This window comes from Thermobia domestica, chromosome 8, assembly GCF_964235325.1.
Source record: "Thermobia domestica chromosome 8, izTheDome1.hap1.1, whole genome shotgun sequence".
NCBI lineage: Eukaryota > Metazoa > Arthropoda > Insecta > Zygentoma > Lepismatidae > Thermobia > Thermobia domestica.
The window spans coordinates 104,605,996-104,632,698 of NC_137461.1; the positions used below are offsets into that span (position 1 = coordinate 104,605,996).

Below are 26,703 nucleotides of genomic sequence, written 5' to 3' on the forward strand. Positions count from 1 at the left end.
TCTTGCCTACATTATTTAATATATATTTAGAAGAGATGGTGAAAATGAGCCTACATAATGAAGATAGCATTTCAGTAGGAGGTAGAATGATTAGGTGTAGGTTTGCAGATGATATGGCGTTTGTTGTGAAATCTGAAGAGAAAATAAGATGTTAGGAATGAGGAAGGAATGTGAGACTGTGTGATGAAAATGAATGTTAGAAAGACAAAAGCTATAGTGACTGGAACGAAGCAGTCGGTGCCAAATATAGAAGTAGAGTGGGATAAAATAGAACAGATGACTAGTTTTCGATACCTGGTTAGTATTATTAGTATGATATGAAGTGTGAATGTGAAATGAAAGCAAGAATAGGAATGACGAGAAAAGCCTTTAGGAGAAAGAAAATACTATTTTGTCGGACTTTGTATAAAGAATTGAGAAAAAAGACTCATAAAATGCTTTGTGTGGAGCATAGAATTAACTGGATCGAGCGGAAAACGAATGAGAGGGTGTTAGAAATGGTGGGAAAGAAAAGGGCAGTTTTAGACATTATTGAGAAGAAGAAGAGAATGGATAATTGGGACATTGACTAAGAAGGAACTGTATCATGAGAGACGTGCTGGAGAGTATGGTGGCAGGGAAAGGAAGGATGGAGCAAAGGAGGCTATAATTAATAGACAGTACCAAAACAGAAAAATCGTGCGTGAAGACGAAGAGGTTAGTGGCAGATTGTGGAGCATGGAAACTTCTCAGTTGCGACAAGTGATCTGCCAATAATGAAAGACTGCCTATGTTAATGATGAATAAGGATATGTGTAACAACTGTTGTTTTATATTATTTGTGTATTTGCAAGTGTGCTTGTGTGTTTGTCTTTTGCCCCCTTGGATTCATTCTTTTGCCCTCCCTTCCTTGGGAAAATCCTGAATCAGATACTTTATGTAGGCTATTATTTCATCACTAAAAGTTTCTAGCTAGTATAACACCTTTAATAGTCAGAACCATTTAGTTGAAGCATGCATTCACAAGAAAAGAGATAACACATAGTGCTAACAGCGTGATCTTCTGATATTTTTTCTTCTTTTTTGTAAACTTCAGACACACTCTTTGCCAGGTCAAAAGTTCCAATTTTTTTTTCTATCTCTCTCTCCCACCAACCGTCTCGTCGGCCCACTGACAAAGCTATTTTCTTGGGAGTTCATTCCAACAAACGCTTTCCGCTCTTCAAAAAGAGTCTGAAAGAGAAAGAGAGGAAAGAACGGAGTAAAAGAAATGTATTTATGGCTTTCAACGTTTGTAGACACGAAGAGAACCTTCCAACTCGAAGACCATTCATCACTAGCTATCGCCCCAAAACTCGAAGAAAAGCGGCAGAGTCCCTTCCTCCTCCTATCTCCATCAACCTCCCGAAGAGAAACGATGGAGAAAGGCTGTACGTGATCCGAATTAGTAGGAAAAGTGAATGAAAGAGTGAGAGAAATGCCAGTCTGTCTGTGTAAACCGACCATGTTCTCTCCGTCTCTCTAACACACCCTTGCACACTGTTAAGTCTATTTCGTTCTTTCTTAATGCACCTCTCCATGAACTAATGAATACGTTTCCTCGAGTATCTTTGTACCTCTATTCCCCTACATTCCTTTTCAAAATCTGTGGGATTATTAATGAGTATAATCCTACACGGATATGTGTTCGATTACTGGTGAGGATCAAATATTTACCAGTTAGCAACTGAAATCTAGGTACGAGCTAACGATAACGGCAATAAGAATGAATGCTCTGATTACTCACAGTCTAGCTAAAAGACCCGTGGCCTGCTGTAGCCCTTCGTGGAAAGAACTTAAGATCTGATTTTGTTTAGCATTTATATATTTCTAATCGGGAATTCCTAATGACTAATACAATATGATCTACTGTATAATTGTATTGTATTGATTCTATCTTAATACTACTCATTCTGGCTTCAGAACTACGTAAAAATTAAATACGAGGGTAACCCCAAAAGTAAAGTCTCTAAAGTGCTGGGGACACAGGTAAACTGTTCGTGTGACTGTTGGTAACACTATTGGTAAACACTGATGGCTGTTGGTAAACAAGTCTGTGTGTACCTCACTGCTACGCTTAGTCTTGGCTTTGCAGTCGTTTGTAATGAAGCTCCCGCTTGGCGCTACCGCCAAGTGCGAAGTTAGCTCAGTTATTGCCTTTTGCATTAAACCAATTGAAGTTCATCGCCAATTGACGGCAGTGTATACAATGAGTCGTGAATGAATGTCAAGAAATTCCGCAAGTGGTGGAGGGAGTTTGTAGCTGTTCATACTGAAATTCACGACGAAGAAAGGAGTGGAAGACCGTCAATTTCGAAGTCTCAAAGGTTGAGCAAAGCAGTGACTAGTAGCTGTTTTCTAAGTTTGAAAGAACATTTGACCAGATCAGGACTTAGCAACAACGACAAAGTAAAAGATAAGGTTCAACGCTTCCTCAGACACATGGTGGTGAATGGTATGGCATGGGAATACAAAAACTGCCACGGCAGCTAGAAAATCGCATCGACCGAAATGGTGATTAGGTAGAAGAACAGCTAAATGTTCAAACTATAAAATGATATGAACGCTTTTGAAAAATTTACTTTTTTTGGTACTTCTAAAATGTAGTAGACTTTACTGTTGGGATCGCCCTTGTAAAATCTGATCAAAGGAAAACCTATTATTACTCATGTGTGCTTCAATTTCGGCAATATATCATTTCCTTCATCAGACACATTATCTAATTTGTATATATAAAATTGAAAATCAATATGTTTGTGACTCTAAATCTGCTGAACCGCACGACCGACCTCGATAAAATTTGTAACATGGATGAGGTTCGAGGCTGGGCTGGTTTTAGGCTATTCACTTTGGCGGTAGAACTGAGGGGCGGGGAAGGGGTATAAAAATAAATAAAACTTAATAACTCCTGAACCACTCGACCGATCTTTATCAAATTTTCAACATAGATGAGGTTTCATCCTGGGATCGTTTTTATGATTTAAATTCGACGGAGTAACGTACGGGAGGAGAAAAAGAGGGAGATATATAAAAATCAATTTATATAAGACTGAAAGTGACCACTTTTGTAACTTAATAGCTCTTGAGCTATCCTACCGATCTCAATCAAATTTTCAAGATACATGAGGTTCGGATCTGGAAACATTTTTGTAATTTCACTTTAACGGTAGGTCCTAGGGGTGTAGAAGGGAGGGGGACGTATAAATAAAAACTAATAAAACCTAATAACTTTTGAACCACCCAACCGATCTGGATCAAATTTCAACATATATGAAGGTCGGTCCTTGAGTGTTTTTTAGCGTTTCACTTTGACGAGTCAACCTAGGGGAGGGAAGGGGGATGTAAAAAAATAAAATAAAAATGACTACCTTTGTGACTTCATCACTGTGTGAACCATCTGACCGATCTCAATCAAATTTTCAACATACATGACTTTAGGGGTAGGGACTACTTTAGCCTATTCACTTCGACGATGTAACGTACGGAAGGGGGAAGGGAAGAGAAATTTCAAAATGATCAAAAATGACCTATATTAGTGTTGAATCCATAGTTTTCGGGGTCGATGAGTGAAATAGTGACACTTCTGATGCTGTTTTGATCCAAGTTCAGCCGTGATAGTTTGAGAAGGGGAGGGTACAACGTAGGGAAGGGGGATAAACATTTAAATATGATCGAAAATGACTAATATTAGTGTCGAATTCATAGTTTTAGGAGTAGCTGAGATTAACAGTGACAATTCTGATGCCGTGTGCCGCAGCACGGAGGAGGGAGAGGGGGAGCTATATATACCGTAGGAGAGAGGAAGGGGAGAAAAAATTAAAAATAATCAAAGATGACCGATACTATTGTTGGAACCATAGTTTTTGGGGTCGATGAGAGAAACAGTGACACTTCTGATGATATATATATATATAATCGAAAATGACCAATATTAGTGACTAATCCATAGTTTTCGGGATCAGTCAGGTAAACAGTGACATTTTCGATCCGGTTTACAGCCAAAATCATCCCCGTCACTTGGAGGAGGAGAAAAGGATATATTTATATATGTAGGTATGTATGTATGTATAAATGATCGAAAACGGCCACTATCAGTGTCGAATTTATAGTTTTCTGGGTTGCTTAGATGAACATGATACTTTCGATCCCGTTTTACTTCAAATTCAACCCCGCAACTTGGGAGTGGGGGAGGAATAGATATTTAAAAATGATCGAAAAATGACCGTTATTAGTGCTGAATCCACATTTCTGTGGGTCGCTGCGATGAACGGTGACAGTTCCGATGCCATGACCCACAACATGAGTGAGGGGGGAAATATATATCTATATATATAAATGATCGAGAATGACCAATATTAGTGTCGAATCCATGGTTTTCGGGGTCGCCGAGATGATCAATGGTCTTTCCGATGCTGTTTAAATCGATGCCATTAAAAACGAAAACAACATATTTCACGGGTACTCAATACATGAGATACGGCGTTGTCCATTTAAATTTATATTTCAACCCAGCGAAGCGGGTAATATATGCTAGCACAATATAAGATACATTATCTGATACATTATCAAACACATCATTTGACATTAGCAGACACATTATCTGATATATTATCAGGTACATTATCGCATACATTAATATAATGTGTCTGAAGAAGGTAATGCTATGTGTTCGAAACTGTAACAAGTATTAATAATAATAGGTGTTTGTTTTTCAGATTTTATTTTGATTTAAATTATGATTAAATTATAATAATATTGATGCTTAATTTTGTACATCTTTATGCATATTTATCTAATTACTTTATTTTATCTGTCGGATTAAGTGTAATAATAATAATAATAATAATAATAATAATAATAATAATAGATTATTATTCATTATTGATGATAACGTGATCAGTACAAAATGAAGGTCAACAGAAGGATGGAACTGAAGGATGCTGTATCCAATACGTACTTGAGTCATTATATTGCTGGAGTACTTTAGTGGAATGTGTCTCACCACCTGCAATCTGTCGGGGTGACTACACGACACGCTCGGTGTCTACCATGCAGGCATAATGTATTATTAAGCACCCATAAATATTACATCAACTAGAAGGAAATACATTTATCTAATTTAAATTCCTCTCTCTCTTTTCCGTAGTGTGTTGGCCCACGGATCGAGGAGGAGGGTCTCTGAGACCTCCTGGTCAATTTGGTGATTATAGCTGTGATGCCCCATGGGACTTAGTGGAATCTGCAGCCAGAGCCATGCGCCAGAAACACAGCGACAACATTGAATTTGTTCTTTGGACAGGGTAAGTACTGAAGATACGAAGAAAATTGTATTATTCAGAAATTAACACATTTTTCATTTACTTTACATAGCAGTAAACGTATTATTAATATTAGTAGGATCACGCTAGTAGGACTTGTAATAATATTGTAATGTTGATACGTCCGGTACATCACATGATAACTCTTGAACGAAAGTAAAATACTGAATTGCTCTCTTATTCACAATAAATAGCTAGAACTATTATTTCGACTAAGTTCATTAACGGAATCAATCCGCTAATCCTTCACTAGTAACGGTACTTGAACGGTGGCTATCCATATCCTATTTTTACTATTGAAACAGATGTATAAATATCCAAGAAGTCATATTTCGCGCCATTAGATGGCAGCCCAAGTCCTCGAACTATTGACATCTACTGGACGGAATTGAAACATTTTCATATATAATTAAATGTAATTTACGTTACGCGTGGTTCTCTTTACACTTCTTAGGAGAGTATAGGGTCATTTAGAGACATTTCGACACGTTAAGAAACAACTCGACACTACTCTGAAAGTTACGATAATTTTATCCTGCAAAAGCGATAATACTTGACAATAATCCTTGCCCTAGTTATAAAATACAAAATTTTGCCCGTCAATTCACTACTTGCAAATGCAAGAACGCATAAACGGGGTGGTGCGGATCAGTAGATTTTGGAAATCTTTGCGGGAGACTCGACAGTTGTTACTATGGGAGGTGTCGACACTATATAAACAATGAAATTCTTCTCATCTTTGAAAACAGTGTCCTTAACAGCAAATATTAAACGCAATGACATACTAAGTTAGATGTAAGGTTTCTACTATCTACATTTGCAAACTTTGCTGCAATTAATCACAACCTAAGTTGAAATACAATAACACTGAAACAATGTAGGCTTGTTAATAACAAACTTTGTTTTCAACCTGTTTTACAACATATTGTTTTCAATATTTCACTACGCATATAATCAAAAACCGAAAATCACAATTTAACACAATCATTTTCGGAATGCATGTGCGAAGAATTCAACAGAGGCTGATTTCTTCCAACTGAAACTGACTTTCTTATAGTCTTCTTTCAGAACATTTTGCTAGGGTTTCTACGAACAAACTTGCCGTGAGATAAGTTGAAATTGTTTTTCAAACTGCAGAAGAAAGATACATTAAGGACTGACAATTTTGAGTACTGTGTAGTGGTAGCATTAGAAGCTTTCTTTAATATATCAGTATCATTGACACATGTACTTTGCTAATCTAAAACCAAAGGTACATTACTATTAGGCTTATACCGAATTAAATGTCCCAGAAGCTGAGAAAGCGTGTTTGTTATGTAACCTAAACCTATGATGTATACATACACGAAGATCAACCAGACGATAGTCCTTTTATCTGATGAATTTTCTTATAACAAAGGGACTACATGTCGAAATCTCTCTACAATCACTGTCAATTTATCCCCTCAATGCATTGATTAACAAAAGCTGGCACGAATTGTCACTATAACATGTAATATGTGTCAGTCTGACTGACACACATGCATACATAGAGTAAACTCTATCATAATACCTATCCTTTGCCTCCTTTCATCAACATATACCTTATTTTGACTTACTGAAACTTATGACATGGATATTTTTCTTAAATAAAGCTTTATGTATCTATTTTAGAAGCTTCTGCTTTCTTTGCAACATGCAAAATTAACTTCTCTGCATACCCAACTTGTCACTGAGAACCGACAATAACTTTTCACGTACTGAATGTTTCTTCTCGCGTGCGTGTATGATCACTAGCTTTGCCAGACCTTAAAAGTGTCAAGATCCCCTGAGTGTTGAGATCTCCCTAAATGACCCTATTATTACTTGACCTTATTAGAGCTGCAACACTGTAACGCAAAAGGCATCTTTTCTGGAAACCGGCTGATCTCGATTTTGTTAAATGTTCGTTAATATTTAAAGTTCCTTTTCCATATAGGACAATTGCGTTAACTGTCATATGGATGACTTTATGCTTCATCACATGTTACGTATTCAGTGAGAAACGACTTGAAGTATTAAAAAGATTGGTCTCACACAAATTTCAATAGGTTGGACTTATCCTTCCGGTTTTGTTGAAAAAACTTACGGACGTATAAAAATTTCCCTTAAAAGCAGTACCTATGGCAACATTGCTATATTTTGACGTCACTCGCAAACAAAGATTTTATAATTCTGTGGATATTACGCATTTTAACACAAAAATTATACACGTAATACATACAGAACTGCAACTGCTTGCGTATCAAATAACGATATACATATATATTACTGTTTTGAAAGATATAAAAGTTGAACCTTGTTATGAAGTGTTAACTTTATGGGACACACTAACGGCTTCGTCACGGCACATGTTTGAAACAGGCTTCCCTAAACCAGCAACAAACCACTATTTTGCAAGCCGAACAATGTTAAATCTTTATACTATAGCCAGTGGCGTATTTACGATTTTGTTTCGGGAGGGGCTTTGCTAACTTTCGGGGGGGGGGCTTTGCCTAAAAATGTGAAAATTCTGCAAGATATTTCATTTACTTTACTATGCTAATAAGATTTCGGGGGGGGATTAAGCCCGGAAGCCACCCCCCCCCAAATACGCCACTGACTATAGCTATACGTGGAGCAAAATTAGAAACGCATTGACAGTACAAAACCACGTGGAAATCTGTGTTGAGAAAGGGAAGCTGCGTCACGAGCTTATTGAGCTCATAGAGGGAGAGAGTCCGATCATCAACGTCGTGGTGATGGTTACAAGTAAAAGGTTTCTGTGGAAAGGGACAATAACATTACAATGCTGGCGCCTCGTAACATTGATATAATCAGAGGTGGTTTTATAACTGAGGTAGAAGGAACACAGTGAACACTTCAGCGGAATACTCACAACGTGGCAACAAGGCAACTCGTTTCTTATTTTAAACGGAATATAATGATGAGGAAAGGGACAGATTTCTAAAAATGTTTGAATGCATATGTGCAGTGCATACATGTATATTTATTTTTAATTGATTTTATTTTCCTAGAAATGAAGAAAGATGCGTACAGTTTTACTTTTGGATCACCACTGAACAGAATTGTTGAAAACTATAATTCTCTCACTAACTTCCTTCTTATTATCACCTAAAAGGTTTCTGCTGGGCGACATGAAAATATCTCACTTGGCATAGATAAAATTCAAGGGGCCACCAGAAGTAATTGTTGAAAATTTACATTTCTTTTACACTTTTGCATATAAAGATGGCTTCCGGATGTGTGGCATAAAAACTACAGAGCAAAAGCACAAACCAACTTGTGCTAGGTGACCACTAAAAAGCATGAATGCTTTCTAAGCAAATCAGAGCAGAGCGAAGCTGGTGGGCATACGCGGGACTGCGTCCGGAGGGGAGCAGGCACGTCAGTGATGGGGTGTATGTGCGTAACTGAGGGTAGTAAACAGAAGTAGGTTTTTGGCAATGATAGGAATTTCAATAGCACTTGTCAGGGCTTCAAACTAGTAACACTTCACTTGTAAACATAAAATACAGGCTCGTTCTGTACACTGTGCAGAAATATACCGCCGGTGGAAAATAGAATTCAATAGAGTCATCTTTCATATGCACTCACTTAATTGATCTGTTGTAAAGTACTTGTAATGATTTTATACTAGTAACCCTACACTTGTAAACCTAAAATACAGCTGTATTCCTTGTATTTAATTCTGTCTCTTGCATATTTGTTCCTTACAATCACTTCTTTTCGTGCATAGTATTGAATTTTACCTGTAAATCTTCTAAAATGTGGTGGGCCAACACTACACCAGTAGCGCAAGATGTTCGAACTTTAGCCCCTCCTGATACCGCCGCCAACACCCAGTTAGGGGTGTTCGATAAGGCTGAAGACCTATCGAACTTCGGGAGTGAAAATTTATCGAGTTGTCATCGGTTACTCGAAACCGTTCGAGTATTTGAAATTTTCGAAGTTTCGGGTATTATCGAAATTTCGAGTATTATCGAAGTTTCGGGTATTATCGATATTTCGAGTATTATCGATATTTCGAGTATTATCGAAGTTTCGGGTATTATCAACATTTCGAGTATTATCGAAGTTTCGGGTATTATCGACATTTCGAGTATTATCGAAGTTTCGGGTATTATCAAAAGTAGTGATGAACAGTTCGGTTTCTTCACCTCTCCAATGTTTTATTCTTGCAGCCAAACTAGTCAAACAACTTTTTTCATATGATAAGTTATTGCAAAGTTGTATTTCTCGAAATCGTATGTAAAATTATTTTTCTGCCTGCCCCGTTATTGGCGCAATTGGCAAAGTGACTATTAGTAGACTAATGTCTTGGATTCCAATTCCATTCGGGTGATGCATGTTTTCTCTTCCTCTTTCTCTCTTCTGACAGACTGCTTAAACCTTGTACAGATCTGTGGGGAAAAACTTTTCCTTCACTACATTGCTAGAAGAGAAGATTTAAAATGAACCCTCTGCATATATGTAATACATATTATATACAACTATGATAATCTCGAATACATCATTTCTTTCGAACACTCCGATAATCCCGAACTTTTCTAAATATTCAAGCGACTCGACAAATGCGATCATATCTATTGATATATTTCTGTATTTGCTGCTTTCAAACAATTCGAGATTCTCGAACAGTTCGAGTGTCTCGAAGTTGTCTAATGTTTCTTACATTTCGAGTGCCTCGAACACTTTGAGAGTCCCGAACATTTCGGGAGTCTCGATCATTTCGACAGTCTCGAACATTTCGGGAGTCTCGATCATTTCGAGAGTCTCGAACATTTCGAAAGTTTCAAACATTTCGGGAGTCTCGAAAGTTCGATAGTTCGATAAAATTAAAATTCTTTATCGATGAAACGGTTTTGAAATTTTATCGAATTGTTATCGATTACTCGATTATCGGAACAGCCCTACACCCAGTATGTTTCGCGATTCCGCGGGCCATTTAAATGAATTTTAATAGTATATAGTGTATGAAACAAAAGCGTATAGCATCACTTCTATTGTGCATAGAGACATGAAGTAAAAAGTATTTTGTTGTCCAGGGTCTCTAGTTTTATTTTTGTGGCACTCATGATATTGTTTTCAAATTCAGGGGGATCACGGGGGCAAAAGCCGAAAATTCTAGAAAAAAGAATAAGTTTTTGGGGAACCACCCCCAAACCACCCCCGTTTTCAATTTGTTTTGTAAATAATTTTATTTGAATGTAGCTACAACCTTCCCAATGCGAAATCTATTTGGTTTAGATGTTAAGACTAAATAGTATTATTACTATATTTTTAATTATTATTAGCTATTATAGTATTATTACTAATACTAATAGTAATAATACTAATACTAATACTATAAATTATAAATTTTTAGTATAAATTTTATAGTAATAGTATAAATTTGTATTACTATGTGTAAAGAGATATTCGACACCCAAACGAAGCAAAAACTCCGTTTCCCAACCGGCCAGTCGCATGGCACATCGGGCCTTCTGCATACCGCAATATAATGGCTTACGTTATCAAATGAGTTACTATTTTGTCAATGTAATGGCTTGCGGTATCAGGAGGTAGATTTAGAAGTATTTCGCGAGAATTTGGTAGGATCGTTTTTTGGATAGGACGGGCCAAACCGCCATAGATCTCAAAAGCAGTGCAAAGTTAATAATTTAGTTAAACATTACTATTAACTTCAGCAGAAAATATTTCCTTAGCAAACAATTTTGTCAGCATATTTGTTGCTCTTTTTGTATAAATTCTATTGTTTGTTTAGTTTGGTGATTTTTTTAAAAAAGAAAGTTTATTTATTTTGTCAGACCAATCATTTTGGTCTTTCAACAAAATGACATTTAAAAGAAACGTTAAAAAAACACAGCTCCAAGCACCACCTGTTGATAGAATGGAATTACAAACAATGGAGGGTGAGCAACCGCAATGGGGAGAAAGGAAAAAAAGGACCCTTCCAAAATGTGTTTTCTCTGTAAACTTCTCCACGAATCTCTTTTTCTCGCCGTTTGGTCTTTTATTAAAGATTGTTCTACCATTATGCAATTACCCCAATGTTTTCTAATCATCATGTTTTGAGAGAAAATAAACAAAAGAAAGTGTTTTAAAGTAACGTTGGAGAGACATTTTTCCCCTTAATTTTATTTCTTTGTGTTTTTAAGTTTCTTGTTTTTTTAAATATAAAAATAGAACATCTATTCATTTTATTTGTTGTTTTCACTTATTTGAATTACTATTTTTATTACTATTTTTAGCGTTTATGAACAAGTCAATTAACGCAATTTCTTCTTTAAAATTCTACAATGTTAGCACCGTTTAACGGAATAAAATTCGTCCTAAGATACCATATGCCAATGGTACCTTGTTGAGCTGAATAAAGTGATGTAAATCTTATGCGTACAGGTAGTTTCCAAGAATATCGAAAGAAACGAATTGTTTTTGTAAACCTTAAAAAATTATTATTGTACAATAACCGCAGGAACGCATGTAGCATAGCCTCAACAAGCGTTCTATTATCACACTATAGTGACCTCGAAGACTCGTGAAGCCTGGACTGTACACCAATCACAGAACTGCTTTTTTTTCTCACGTGTGATGTTCGGAAGAATTCGGAACGGTTCGTGGAGCTACCTTTCGAAAGCACACTTAAGACAATGTGTATATATAATAAGCAGAAGTGCACCAACAATGTTGCCAAACTTAAAAGGCATTGTGGATGAGCACAAAAAAGACAGTACTTAAAGAATTCTTACAATTAAACTGTAACAAAAATAATAACGAAAATTATAAAAACAACGACAGCAACAAGAACAACAAAACGAAACTTGAGCGTCAATCCGAGAACATTATACTTTGAGGTGATGTTCTCTGTATAGCGCGGGAGATCGACACAGGCAAAATTTAATGGATTGTTTGTCAACTTGGAAATACCATACCGTCCTGATATTGGTAGATCTAGGTCAAGCTTCACGACTCCGTGCGATCAGTATAACAAGTGGACAACATCCAGTATAGTTAATGAATTATAGTGAAACAAAATTAGATTTTATTTTGTTTACCCATAATATTGTCCGAAGATAAGATGCATATGAATTTATGGATTATATTAAGCAGAATAAAATTAAATGTTTGAGAACAATCTCTCATGAATACTTTTTGAGTTAAAAAGTATGACATTCATTGCCATATAGTAATTGATAGATACTATTCTACCGGATTACGTAAATTGTTTATTTATTTATTTGCATCATACAACATTACCCAGATTTTACGTTCTTGCTTTAACAAAAGTTTAAAGTGTTTTCGAAAAATAATGCTACATACAACATGGATTTAAATCCGCATTTAAGGAAAAATTATATTATTAAATTTCTCGTATTTAATGAAAAAAACTGCAGAAGAAATATTATTTAGTACTCATATATCTATAGAACGTATTGATAGATATCGCCAACGGAACGAAATTATTTACACTAGAGACTAAAAGCAGAGAATTCGTGTTATTATTCGGTTCAAAATCTCTTGTCATCGCGGATTCTGTCGAAGAATTTGAAGCTTAAAATATATAAATCGATAATCATGCCTGTTGTTCTATATGGATGCGAAACATGGTCGCTTACACTGAGGGAAGAACATAAACTGAGAGTATTTGAAAACAAAATCCTGAGACGAATATTCGGACTCAACAGGAACGGGAATGGCGGAAACTTCATAACGAGGAACTACATAATTTATACGGTTTACTCAACATTGTTAGGGTCGTTAAGTTTAGGAGACTTAGGTGGGAGGTCATGTAGCTAGCATGGGAGAAGGTAGAAACGCTTTCAAAGTCTTGACTGAAAGACCAATCGGAAAACGACCATTAGGAAGACCTAGACGCAGATGGGAGGACAATATTAAGGTGGATCTTGCATAGATAGGCTCCGGGTTTTATATACCATAGATTTAGTTAGTTTGTTATCAATAAATTCACTTGTATATGAGTACTTTGATAACTATTGACGAATCAATGTCAATATTTCGTTAAATATTTCAGCTGACTCTAAGATGGATGTTATTATTATTCTGAGCTCAAGCTATAAGTTACCTGGTTTTTCGGTATTATTTCGAGTCGTTTGATTATTATTTTTTCTCTGAATTTCAGTACAGTATTTTTAGTCTTTGGTAGGTGAAAACACTGATAGCTTACATTTAAAAAAAGAAAGTAGGTAAAATTCAGTATTTTGTCATTTAACAATCTGTTTGAAGCAACATGTTTTTTTATGTTTATTTAAATATGTTAATTTTGCAATCTCTTCAAATAGAAAATTCTTAAAAGTACAAGTCAAGAATTTCATATTTACAGTATTATTTAAAAAAAAAGAACTTAAAACGTATTTAAATCTTATATTATACATCTTACTAAGACTCTTCCCCATGATGAATTTATATATATTGGGCCCTGCGTCACGAAAAACATAAAATCCACAGGCAATACGTTAAGTCGGTATTTTACTGTATGTGAAAGAAATGGTGGTACTTATGGTCTAAACAGTGACACATACTTCTAACAGTGACGCTTGTAGTCTACTGCTTTTAAGATGAGTTTCCTTCTTCCCTTCTAAAATTTAAAGATACGTTATCTGAAGGCAAAACTATACACTGTGGTCACAAAGATCATGTGATTTGTGAAAGCATTAACGGGGACACAGACGTCACAATTGAAGCAAAGCCAAACAACCGTTGTTACCTGTGTATTGATTAAGTAATGAATCAGATTATTACAGAAATGGTCCATTAGGATTATTTTATACGAATATAATGAAAACTACAGGGTTATATACAAATGATTGACCGGGAGATTTTTAAAATGGTGGTAGTCTACATGTCAGATAACAAAACGTCAACTCTCAAAGTTTCTACACTCATGTACAGTTCCTTGTTACCGATCAGATGGGAAGCAATCGTACAGTTTTCAAGTTGAAGACTTCTAAACAAGAAGCATTTTGTGGTTTAAATGAGTGAATTTCAAACTTTCCGAGCAATGCGCCGTCTTGGTGAATGCGATTTTCCTGAGTGCCCCCCATCATCCTAATCCAATCCACCCATACAGAACGTAGAACTTAGACGAAGCAGTGTAAGAATTTTAAAAGCCTTAATCTTTAACAGTTGTTAAAATCAGCCTTGAATAATCAACATCATTATTTGCAGATTTAAAGAAAAAAGTCTAAACTTTTGATAATTTGTAAAATGTATAATAGCTTTCGTCTAATGTAAAAAAAAAAAAATCTAACAGGTGATAAAATCTCAAACGCCCCCTTTGGGAACGAGAACACCCCCTGGGGGCGATGCCGTCCACGTAGAGAATTACTAGTTTAGATTTAGCGAAATGTTTTTATGTGTTGTTGCTGTACTTATATGACAGAATCACCTAAGCAGTCTACGATACTATGGGTACATGTTCCTTTGCTGATCGCAGGTTTGGTGATCAACAGGGCATGCTACAATGTGTGTAGGTCTTAATTACGCTAGACTGTTTCGCCTAACGATAGCAGAATACATTGAATACTTAGAATTCTATGAGTAAAATCTGAGCATTTGCATTCTCTTTAAGTTATAATTCTGAATTTCATCTGTAATACTTAATGAAATATAGCACTGTTAAAAATATCTTCTTAAATCTGAGAAACCGTTTCTTGTTTGTACACCGAGAATATCTTTTCTTAGAAACAAGAGTTTGAAACTCTCGTTAATGAGAAATAAAGAAAAGTAGATGAGGTTGTATCAAGCAGAACGAGGAAATATACTGTTACTTTCCTTATGAATGAGAATTGCCAAATCTCATTTCTAAGAAAATATTGTCTCGGTGCACAGATAAGAAACGGTTTCTCAAATTTAAGAAATTATTTTTAACAATGAGTTTATGTCTTGTATTATGTTAATAACTAATAATATTTGTCATCACAAAAGACTTAACCACTGACCTCTTATTACTTTATACAAACTAGCATTTACAATGAAATTTCAAATAATTGATATATCTAGACTATAAAATTGAAAGTGACTATGTTTGTGGCTCTTAATCTCACGACCAATCTCGATCAAATTTTTGACGTAGATGCGGTTCTCGCCTGGGAGTGTTTCTAGCTATTCACTTTGACGGTTGAACTTAGGGGAAGAAAGGAGGGAAAGATAGAAAAAATAAATAAAACTTAATAACTCTTGAACCACCCGACCGATCTCAATCAAATTTTCACCATAGATGAGGTTCGGTCCAGGGATGGTTTTTCATAATATCACTTTGACTGTAAAACTTAGGGGAGGGAGAAGGAAGGAGGAGATTTATATATAAAAGTAAATAAAACTTTACTCTCCAACCACCAGACCAATCTCGATGAAATTTTCATCATAGATGAGATTTAGACCAGAGATGGTTTTGTCATATCACTTTGACGGTGCAACTTAGGGGAGGAACATTTATAAATGATCTAAAATGACCGATATTAGTGTCGAATCTTTAGTTTTTGGGGTTGCTGAGATGCACATTGACACTTCTGATGCTGATAAAATCCAAATTCAGCCCCGCAACTTTGAAGAAAGAGAGATACATAAAAATGATCGAAAATCACCAATATTAGTGTCGGATCCATAGGTTTCGGGGGTTGCTAAGAAGAACAGTGATCGTTCCGATGCCGTTTAACAATGTTTTACAGATTCTTTACTTGATATGCTTTTTATATATTTTTTGTTGATTTTAAATAGCTAAGAATGCTCTGTTAAGTTGTATGGTGTGCGTTATAGACCACTCATTAAGTGTAGTATCTCATTCATACTGAAAATGATTTATTTTAATTTGTTGAAGATCATTGTAGTTTGATTTCTAGGGACGGCTTTAGCAACAAGTTAGTTGGTTATGTGTTTGTATGCCACACTCATCTATTAAAAGGTTAACAATGTGCATTTCCAGATTCAAGTCTATATGAAACAGTATCTATTTATTAAAGTAAGATCAAGCGGCTACTCGGGCTTATATCCAAGGCAAGTACCCCTCTCCGGGATATCAAATCCGAAAGCATTTGCAATTTGGTGAAAGTTCTACACCAGGGCTTTTTTTTACATGGAGCCCCTGTCAATGATACTAATGCTTAAGGAGCCGCATCAAGTTGTCTCTCTGTTGTAATAAAACATAATAATATAAATATCGATAAAGTGCTTGTTTAATGATGTATTTACAATCTCAACAAGTTTACTAAAATCGTACCTGTTTTTCAAACACCAAAATTGAAAATTGTCCTTTTAATGAGACGAGTGATACTGTTTTCTCACCTTGTATAATTCTTTTATATTTAACATGGTCGAAGAAAGTCGAAGTCTCGTGTAAGATTCAAGATTTAGTCGATTGCGGTACCTTGTTTTCGTCGCTGAGTACAAGGAAAATCCCTTCTCCCTCACACATGTAAATGCTGACAAATAAAAGAAGAAACAGGATAGTCTTCGCAGATAATTCAGGATACTCTTCCTTAATACTGCACCAAGTTTATGAAAAGTATTTTGTAGTCAGATATGATATCAATTAAGTTTATCATACTGCTGTGTTCTCGAGTTAGAAGTTTTTTTTCTGAAATTACAAAGAGATCATTTACCCAGGAGAGCTCTTGTACGTTTGTGTCTAGTTCCTTCGGAAAGTACTGCGCAATAGATTCATGCAAAACATCAAGATGTTAGCTTATCACATCATACAGCTCATCTGCAGCCTGATCGGGACTCATTTCTTCATAGTGTTCTTGAAATACAGGAAAACATTCCACTGAACGGTTGTGAACACAGCTGTTCCAAAACTGAGATTTTCTCTTGAATGCTAATATTTTGTAATGAGCTGAGAATATCGTAAAGTTTTGCTCTTACAGTTCATAGATAGTGCCATTCAGGCGCGGATCCAAGGAGGGGCTATAGAGGCTATAGCCCCCCTTGACGCTCAGGTATACACTGGATAAAATGGGCTTAAATCCTGCTGTACACTGAATAAAGCGGCAAACTATGGTTTAGCACCCCTCTTGATCATATCCTGGATTCGCCATTGGTGTCGTTTGTTTTGGCAAATGCTCTGAAACCAAAACTAAGCATTCACTTCAGACCTCAATTCAAACAGTCTATCGATGTCTTCCCATTCGATTATCAACTGACCTCAGTGTGGAGAAACAAAGTTTGGTGGATGCTTCCCATATCTTCACAAAGAATCTTACAAAGTCGAGAGGTCAATGCAATTGATTTGATTAAATTTATTATCTTCACGGAATCATTGAGAACTTTCTTAAGATGAAGTGGCATTTTTCTTTACAGTAAGCGCATGACGATGAAGAATGCAGCGACTGTTAGTACAACTTGTAGAAACTTCCTTTATTCGTGACACAGCACCAGCAGTTTTCGTCATCACTCCTTTCGCCACATTGGTACAAACATCAACGCATTTGTTCCATAGTATGTTATTTTCAGTTTAAAAAAAAAGTATTTAGAACGTTGAATATTTCCTCTCTCGTTGCGTGACTTATTAGCAGTTCACACAGAAGAAGGTCTTCTTCAAGATGAAGTTCATGCTGGTATCTGACGAAGACAAGCCATACTGCAAGTCCTTTTACATCTGTAGACTCATCCATTTCTAAAATGAATTCAGAGCCTTGCAGCGGCGAAATCAGTTCACTTTTCACGTTTTCTGATAATTCTTTTATTCGGCAAGATATACTGTCATTTGAAAGTTGTACAGCAGAATGGCTTTACATGCTATCGTTTAACATGCACTTAGCCACGTCCACAGCACAGAATCTGATGAGTCACTCTCCAATAGTATATACTTCTTCCGCCCACGGAACTCTATAACTGACCAAATAAGATGCTTCCATGGCACTTTCATGCTCAGTGGGAGAAACTTGCAACATTAATTTTTGGAATTGTACCAATTCGTCGCACTTCCGTTGAAAATATTCAATTGGCTTATTTTGATGTCCTTGATGAGACGATTGAAAACGGCAGAGTAATTTAACAAGAAACATGGAGCTGTTGGGAAAACTTTTCTACGTATAACACTTCGCATACTGTTACTGGATCAATGAATTCAAGAGATAGATAACTTTTATGAAATCTTTGAGTTTTACGTCCGACGCTTATGCCGGGGAGAGCCCCGAGGAAACCCACGCACACGGTGTTTGTCCATCACAAAATTCATTTGGAGGGAGCAGGATTTGAACCCGGGACCCCATGTACCAGAGGTGAGCGCTCTACCACTGAGCCACCGTGGCCCTAGATAACTTTTATGATACTACTCTTCCCTGTTGCTCCACGAGATTCATTTCGAGCTGATGTAGATTCTTTCTTTTTATTTGCATTGCCTTGTTCTCAGTAACTGACAGGTCTTTTGTTGAATTCACATCCAGTGAATAAGGTGCAACCTGCACGCTGAACTTTGTAATAGAGAAGACGATGATTCACACAGTCTTCTGAAGTCGAATTAATACTTTTTTCAGTGTCCTAAATTTTAGTAACCTATTATTCGCCTGTATTATAATGGCAAATTATAACCTAAATCAAAATTTTAAAATATATATTACATATGTCTGAATAACTTATCATGAAGGAAGCTAACAATAGCAGGTAATATAATACATAAGATATTCAAATTCCTATATGCTCTGTTTGTTCTTATAAAAAGTAATAGATTTCCAACAAAACAAGCAAAAGAAATTTGGTTTTGTCTCCAGAACACCTAAATTGTTATTGAAAAAGTCTTACGTCGTTACTAGGAACATCTACCAGGCAATTTGTACATTTTACAGAGCCTATTCTTCTCTTCCCTTCAGAGATTATAAATGTAAGTAGAGACGGAAGATAAAATCCATGAGAGAAAAAATATTTTTAGGTATAAACTCTTTTTCTTTTGCCTAAATCGGTGCAATGTAAACTGACGAAAGAATTACAGATTTGCAAAAGTAGAGAAATAGTCAGCAAACATTTTGCAATACAGTATTACGTGCTACTAACAAAATTGAATTTTGCTCACAACTGGTAGTTATCAGAAAGCAACAATTTCGAAATACACGGAGATCCATTGTTGACTAAGGATCTCACAGTGTGTGAAGCACCATAACATTTTACAAACCAGAACAATTCTGAGAATTGTGTTCCATTGAGGTGAGTATTTTTTTTAACGAGATACTATTTTATTTTATGAGTTTCGTGATTTCTTTTTTCATTGTTCCCAAGTATCTCGCTGAGGCTTTGATCACTTCTTAGAGACTTCCCGGGGCTCCACTGAGCACACTTTGAGAAACTGCCCTACACCATTCACCCACAGATTGGATACCTTTTACTCTTTGTATTTTTTTATTAGTATGCAATTACATTATTTTCATATATGTAAATAGATACCCAAAAAATGAATTAACCTCATAGACTGACAACAGGCACGTAGCCAAGGGAAGAGGGGTCCGGGGGGTCCGGACACCCTCTTCGAGACGAGAAATGAAAAAAAATTAAGGAAGGATGAAATAAAATGAAATGAAAAAAGAAGGACCTGCGTTAAAAATTTTAAAAATCTACAGGAAGCTTTTGGTTACTCTTTCTTATGAGGATATTTGTATTACTTGCAGTACATGGTGGCGAGGAGAGCGAGATATCCTGGAAGAGTCAGGGAATTAGAAATTTCTAGCAAAGTTACAGAATTCTCAGAATTGCTGCTACTAGTCAGTGAGATTTCAAGCTACCGAAAGCATAGTGCCGTTGAGTAACAGCGTGAACATTTTTTATCATAATTTTTCGTCATCGCATCCTTGCAGAATCAAACATGTTATTTGAAAAACATTTTTCTATTGCTCCTTTAACCTGTCATTTGGAACCGACAATAGTTGACGGAATAATAAAAACAAAACTTTATATGAAAAAGGAGTTCTATTAGCATTTGATTCAACAGGAAAAGGAACGCAGATATTGTAAAATATTTTACAAGACATTATTGACTATGTACTTTCATAATAGTTGAGATCATAATGAAAGGAAAATTGTTATATTTGAATGAACAAAGAAAGGAACGTAAATATTGTAAAATCTTTTTCAATACTTTTTTTATTCTTTTATTACTCGAGATTTCTTCATAGTTTGTTATTAAATTACTTACCAACATATCCTCATTTCATTGTCCTAACAAACCAATATATGTTGATAGTAAAGTAGTTTACATTGATCAAGCTCCTGAGCCTTCAGAATTTCATATCATGCCCCTCCCCCCCCCCCCCCGTTACGCAATTCTGGCTAAACGAACCAATATATGTTCCAGTAAAACAGTTTAGAATGATCTAGCCCCTGGTGTGATGATCACAGTATTTCATATCACAGTATAATTAGTAAAATATTTCTTTTTTTTTAATCGGAGAATATAATATCTTCCAAAATGTGGTTTCTTGCACAACACGTGGTGGTGGCGCAATTCTCTCTACGTTTCATTTTTCGTTTTGTAACATGTTTCTTGTAGACGATGCGTCGTATGAACTCCGTCAGCTTCTCATAACCACGTCCAAGCGATATGATGCCACTTGTGGTACTCCATGCTCATCCTATGCCTATGTCCTACTCATCTGTCGTTCGCATCCGTTCTGTGCTTCCCCTAAAACGCGATGTCTTGTGAGTCTCTAGTTATGCACTTTTATGAAGTGCAAATGAAGTGCACTATGAAGTGATAATACGTGATGCGTGTACAGTGTCTGGGCGTTGTTATTGACGTTAGGTGATTGTCTGTAGTACATCAAACGGGGTAGAACGGATAATGTGTTAAAGCGTATACAGAGTCGTGATACAAAATAGAAGACCTTTCTGAGTTTCAAAGATATAAAACTATAGGTTTACGGTTAATTGAGCCAAATGTATGTAAGGTGGTCAATGTGTTACGGGTGTCGAGAGCAAAGTGCCCAAGATGATGGTGGCACGGTCTACAAAACTCATGGTAAAACAACGTAGGCGAAGAGTAATACTGGATAGAAAAGAAGTCCCAATTACAGGACTTATCAAGCATTTAATTGTCAGTAATGACTGTAAACCGAATGCAGTAAAAGTAACTGCAGAACTCAATCATCACCTGAAACAGCCTTGCAACCACTACAGTCTAACTCGGATTGCGTAACATCAACATCCGCAGTTGTGTTGCACTTTTCTAACTGCTGATCAACGCCAACAACGGTATAGCGCGAATAAAATAGTGCCGAGAGCATACAAAGTTGATAGCTGATGAATAAAAACATATAACATGGTCCGATGAAGCCCCTTTTATTTTATTACCAACATATTATATATATGTGAGGTGGTCACTATAAAAGCTTCTGCTCCGAACTATCCCTCCTTCCTGTAGTGAATCATGGTGGCGGTTCTATGATGTTGTGGGTCTCAATATCTTAGTAGTTCATGAGTTTTATAATTATGCTCACAGGACGCATTACTGACATTGATTATGTGAACATTTTAGCCAACTATGTGCATCATATGACCCAGCTGTTGTTTCCAGCCAATTATAACATTTTCCAAGACGGCAATCCTTAAGCTAGAGTTGTTGAGGTTTAGTTTCATGAACAATGGGATGAACTACATCTTCCTGCCCCGTTCAAGAATCAGATTCCAATATCATTGAACATGTGTTGTCAGTTCTGCAGCGCAGACTCCGGAGCAGATTCCCTCTATTCTCGCTTGCGTAATTTAATCCTTCACTACATGAGGAATTGTATAATATTCCTCTGCCAACCATTTATAACCATTTATGACAGTTAATCTCTGCTAATGGATACATGTTCTTAGGTTCATGTTTTTAATGCAAACTATCAATTCCATTACGGCTTTCGCTAATGTATATTCTTGTTAACGCATTGAATCCTCACTTTCTCTCGCAACCACAGCTAATAAATTATCATTTCACTCCCTTATTATAAAAACAACACTTCTGTCGATCGCTCCTTCGTAAATGTTGCATATATAAAATGTTGCTAAGCTAACTCTGGAAACAGCCACGCAAAACTGCTCAAGAGAAACATGAGGTTTTAATAAAGTGATCATATCAGCCTTCAGTCTTTAAGCTTGAGAGTTGATAACCGTGACGAACGACTGGATGTTAAGGAAAAAGAAATTGGAATATATTCCTGATTGAGTGACTGACTAACTGATTAACGCCCAGGCCGAACCGCTTAAGCAAGAAACTTGATATTTGGACAGGACCTTGCAAAGGATTTGTGATACAAGGTACCACTAAGGAAGGATTTTTGAAAATTTGCCGTGGAATTGGGGAAATAGGGATGCCAATCATTATATTAAAACGCCCATATTTCGGAACTTATTAAGATTAGAAGCAAGTTTTATTTAAAACAATTAAAGATGTGTTTCAGAGCTTTTTGATATTTTCCCTAGAGTGGAAGGAAAAAAAGAATTGGGAGTTATAGTTTTTATAATAAGATGCCCATATCCCTGAATTCCTCAAGATAAGAGACACGAAATTCCATATTTAGTTAGATACACACTAATTGTTTGCTGAGCAAAACTAATACCGTATATTTTCATTAAAAATTAAATATGTTTTACAGTTTCACCAACTCTTTGGCTTCATCAGACACTATGAGATACAGAATAACTTTACAATCTTATATATATGTACAACAGCTGAAACATCTTTCTTCTCATTCTGATATATAATAATTATTTACTTAATTATGTACCACAGCGTTTCCAGAAGGTTCACTTTTAATAGGAGAAATAGGGGCAATTTGTATTTTTTCCGAATATGTAAAAGTGACTTTGATGTTGTCTGTGTCATCATTCATCACAAAAGACCGATGAACTATTTGAAATGAATTTTTGAACATGGTTAACGCTTGAGTCAAGAAAGATTTTTATTATTTCACTTTGATTGAGATATGTGTTCTAAGAAGGAAAAGGGTTTATTATTTTTTGCAAAGAATAATGTCATAAATATATTTTTTTCCGTGCGAAGAACGGAGTGTTACAAACTAAGAACGCTACAGTATCAGAAACATCCAAATTTTGGTAGCTTTTACAGCACTAATAACGCAAATGGGACAAATAGGGCAATGATCTTTTGAAGTTTTTTTTAGTCTCTAATAGCACTCTCATGAAATTACGACTTTCGAATGAATACGAACAAAGTTACAAGAGATTTAAAATATGACGTTTTTCAAATACTATTATTTAAATAAAAGACTACTTACATGAGTACCTTATCCAGTTGCATAGATGGGTTTCAATAGGTGTGAATATTACAATGCTGGCGGTTTTAATTTTCTAAAAAAAAAATAGAATCCTCTACAGATGTTCGTGGAGAGAGCATGAAGTCCAACCATTCATGTCATAGTATCGTTTTGCATTAAAATTGATAATTGATAAAACAAAAGTGGTAAGTCTCTTGCTTTTTTTCAGTCCTCTTGCGTTCTTAATTCCTTGCCAATCAAGATTTCTTATGTCTGAGTTTTGGTCGGTTATTAAAGCCAGCAGGAGATTTTCCGGATGGGCGATTGATAGGTTGCGTTTTCTTGAAAGATCCTATTAATCAGATCTCTCAAGTGGTGTGGGAGAAGTCGAGATAAGTGGATCACATATTCCAGAAGTGTCGTACTTCGTCACTTATCGATGGTTCCTTTTTGATGCCGAACCACATCGGTGCATTCATCTTCATTATGTACGTTGCAATAAGCTGCAGTTGTTCAGAGGGGTGGACAACATACAGTCGCAGCACTCGGCATACTGTCGTTAGCCACCGCGACTAGACAATTCCTCGCCAAACTGCGAAGACAAACACTGCTCGAAACATCTGAAGAGATGTCTGAAAAATATTGTTGTTCCGTGCTCAAATCTGTTATAAGAAATCCAGTCGCGGACTGGTATTGGACCACAGTGTGTGCTGTTAATTTCGGATTGCGTTGGTATCCTTGCCTCACATTTCTAGTGGTTGTAGTCTCGAGTTCGTTGATGAATGTGATCTCGAGAATGACAGGTTACTGCAGGGGCGGATCCAGGACGGACTTCTGGAGGGGCGGTAGGTTGTAATACTGCTACTTAGAGCTACTTTTAAGAGCTCCAAACTCTGGGATGGATTTCATTTATATATAAAATAAGAAAGTTTCCTTTTCTGAGGGAGCGATTGCCCCGATCGCCCTCCTGGATCCGCCCCATTGTTACTGTTGACCTCTCCTATTGAATCGAACTTAATTGATTGAGACAATGATGTGGGCAGATGTTCTTAAGATCGTACTCGTATTCAATAGATGTTCCGTGGAGGCTGCAGAAGACCAATGCATTTTTGGTCATGAATTCTAAGATCAATTGAGTCGACTTCAGAGACATGATATCTTGAATGTAAGGAAGGTCCAAGTAGATCTATTATACTTCTGTTTCTGTAATTTCAACTGAATATTATTTTACCTACTTCAACATGTATGAGATCATCTAGAAAATCCCCAACGAGAGATAGCTATACATGGCTAATCGAATAGAGTTCTAATAACCGCTGTCTTGTTAGTAATTGCATTTGACAATTAACCAATTATACTAACGCATTGTCTTTAGGGAGAGTTTGTAACTCTTATTTTCCAATGTGTACGTGAGGGCTGGAGCAATGTGATCGGGAAGAGAGTGGAGTTGCTTCTGGATTTTCAAAATTTTAGCCGTTTCTAACTCTCTCCACAAAAAGAATGGAACACATGTCTTCTTTCTTCTTCTTTTCTTTTATTTCTTTCTTAGGAGAGCGGAAAATGTTTAAACTATGACGAATTCCAACTTGGTGGATTTTAAATGACGTTTTCAAATAACGAGAACAATTATAATAGAGAAATTTGTTAATGAAAGAGAAACCTCTGAAGGAATTTTTCCAAGGGGCAAAATACCGATATTTACGTGAAGTCGGAATACAGACACTTTGATGCACGTAGCTCGTCTAAAACAACAATTATTTACACATTTTTCATAACTTTGTTAGCTACTGTAAAATACTGTAGTAATGATTAAGGAATTCTGATGTGTTTTGACACATATTCCGAAAAACTGAAACTTTCTCAATAATCCAAAGGACTAAATGCCACTTGCTCCTCTTGCAGGCGGACAAAAATGAGCTGATAAGTATTCTATGAGAAAAGTGTCTTCTCGGTCAACTAAATTCTAAACATGCAATGGTTGAAGAGTCGAGAAAACTGTTTTTAATATAATATTATATAAAAATACTGTATATAGTGCGTTCAGTGCACAAAGGAAACAAGTCCGCTTTTATAGTTTTTTTTTTCGACATGTTTCATCTTTAACATCTATATATGAAGCTCCTTTCAGAGCATAAAAGATTCCTGTCCAGATATTGTAAATACCAATGTTATCAGCAATTGTGACTTTTTAATGTACTTAGCTTACCGTACAAGTGTAATGTCTCTTTTTCTGACTATTTTGATAACTGGACTTGATTCCCTCGTGCACTGAACTCTCCGTATGTCTATTTTCATCTCACAAAGTCAAGAAACCATAATATCCCAATGACCTATTCAACTTTAAATATAACATTGTTTCAAGTTCCCTACTCTATATTACAGGCTGAGTGGTAGAGCGCTTATCTTTGGTGCGTGGGGTCCCTGGTTCGATCTCTAGCCGAGTAAGTTTGTGGTGGACAACATCATGCTCGTGGATTTTCTCGGAGTACTCCCGTTTCCTCCACTTTCTCTTTCTACCATTTTTTTCCATTATCATTCACTTGCTTTATAATCGAGTTACTGAAAGGTGGCCTCTGACAGATAGCTCCACATGTTGTAAACAAAACGAGAGGAAGGATTGTTCACCAATCACAGCCGTATTCTTTCACGCTGTTGCTAGGCAACGAAGGTCACTGACCGCGCTGTTGCCGGTAGTTGAGGCGACTTGTTTAACGTCTTAAGTTTATCGCCAGAGCTACTGTCTCTGTTGCGGAGCCTCTGGCAACAGTGCCTCCAATACTCCACGTGCTCTACCCAACCATCAGAAGCCACCTTTCCTTGCGCACACTGTAATTATCGTTTTCCTTAATATAACAGGCGTAATCGTGAGACGTTAAACTCAAACCGCCTTATGCAGAGTCGTTTTGACGTATGATTAGCGTCATACTAAAGGCCTCACTCTTGCTGGAAACATATGTTAGTAGAACGCTGTAGTATGGCACTAATCAGGCGTCAGAACTACTCTGCATAAAGCCCAAAGATTTTTCTATCTTACAGTAGTAACTTATTTGAATAAATTTCATACAACTCGGACAGGAGCACACAGGTCACTACTTATAATAATATCACAACTTCAGAAATAACACTAGAATTTCATTTACCTTTTG

General features: G+C 36.3%; 1 protein-coding gene across 2 annotated transcripts in view; it reads left to right on the forward strand.

Annotated features, from left to right (window-relative positions):
- Positions 1-26,703, forward strand: part of LOC145693108 (acid sphingomyelinase-like phosphodiesterase 3b) — a 670,115-nt gene that overhangs the window by 159,218 nt on the left and 484,194 nt on the right. For both annotated transcript variants that reach the window (XM_081768814.1, XM_081768813.1), the window contains exon 2: positions 5,165-5,318. In XM_081768814.1, the coding sequence (XP_081624940.1) occupies positions 5,165-5,318 (154 nt within the window). The remainder of the gene's footprint in view (positions 1-5,164; positions 5,319-26,703) is intronic.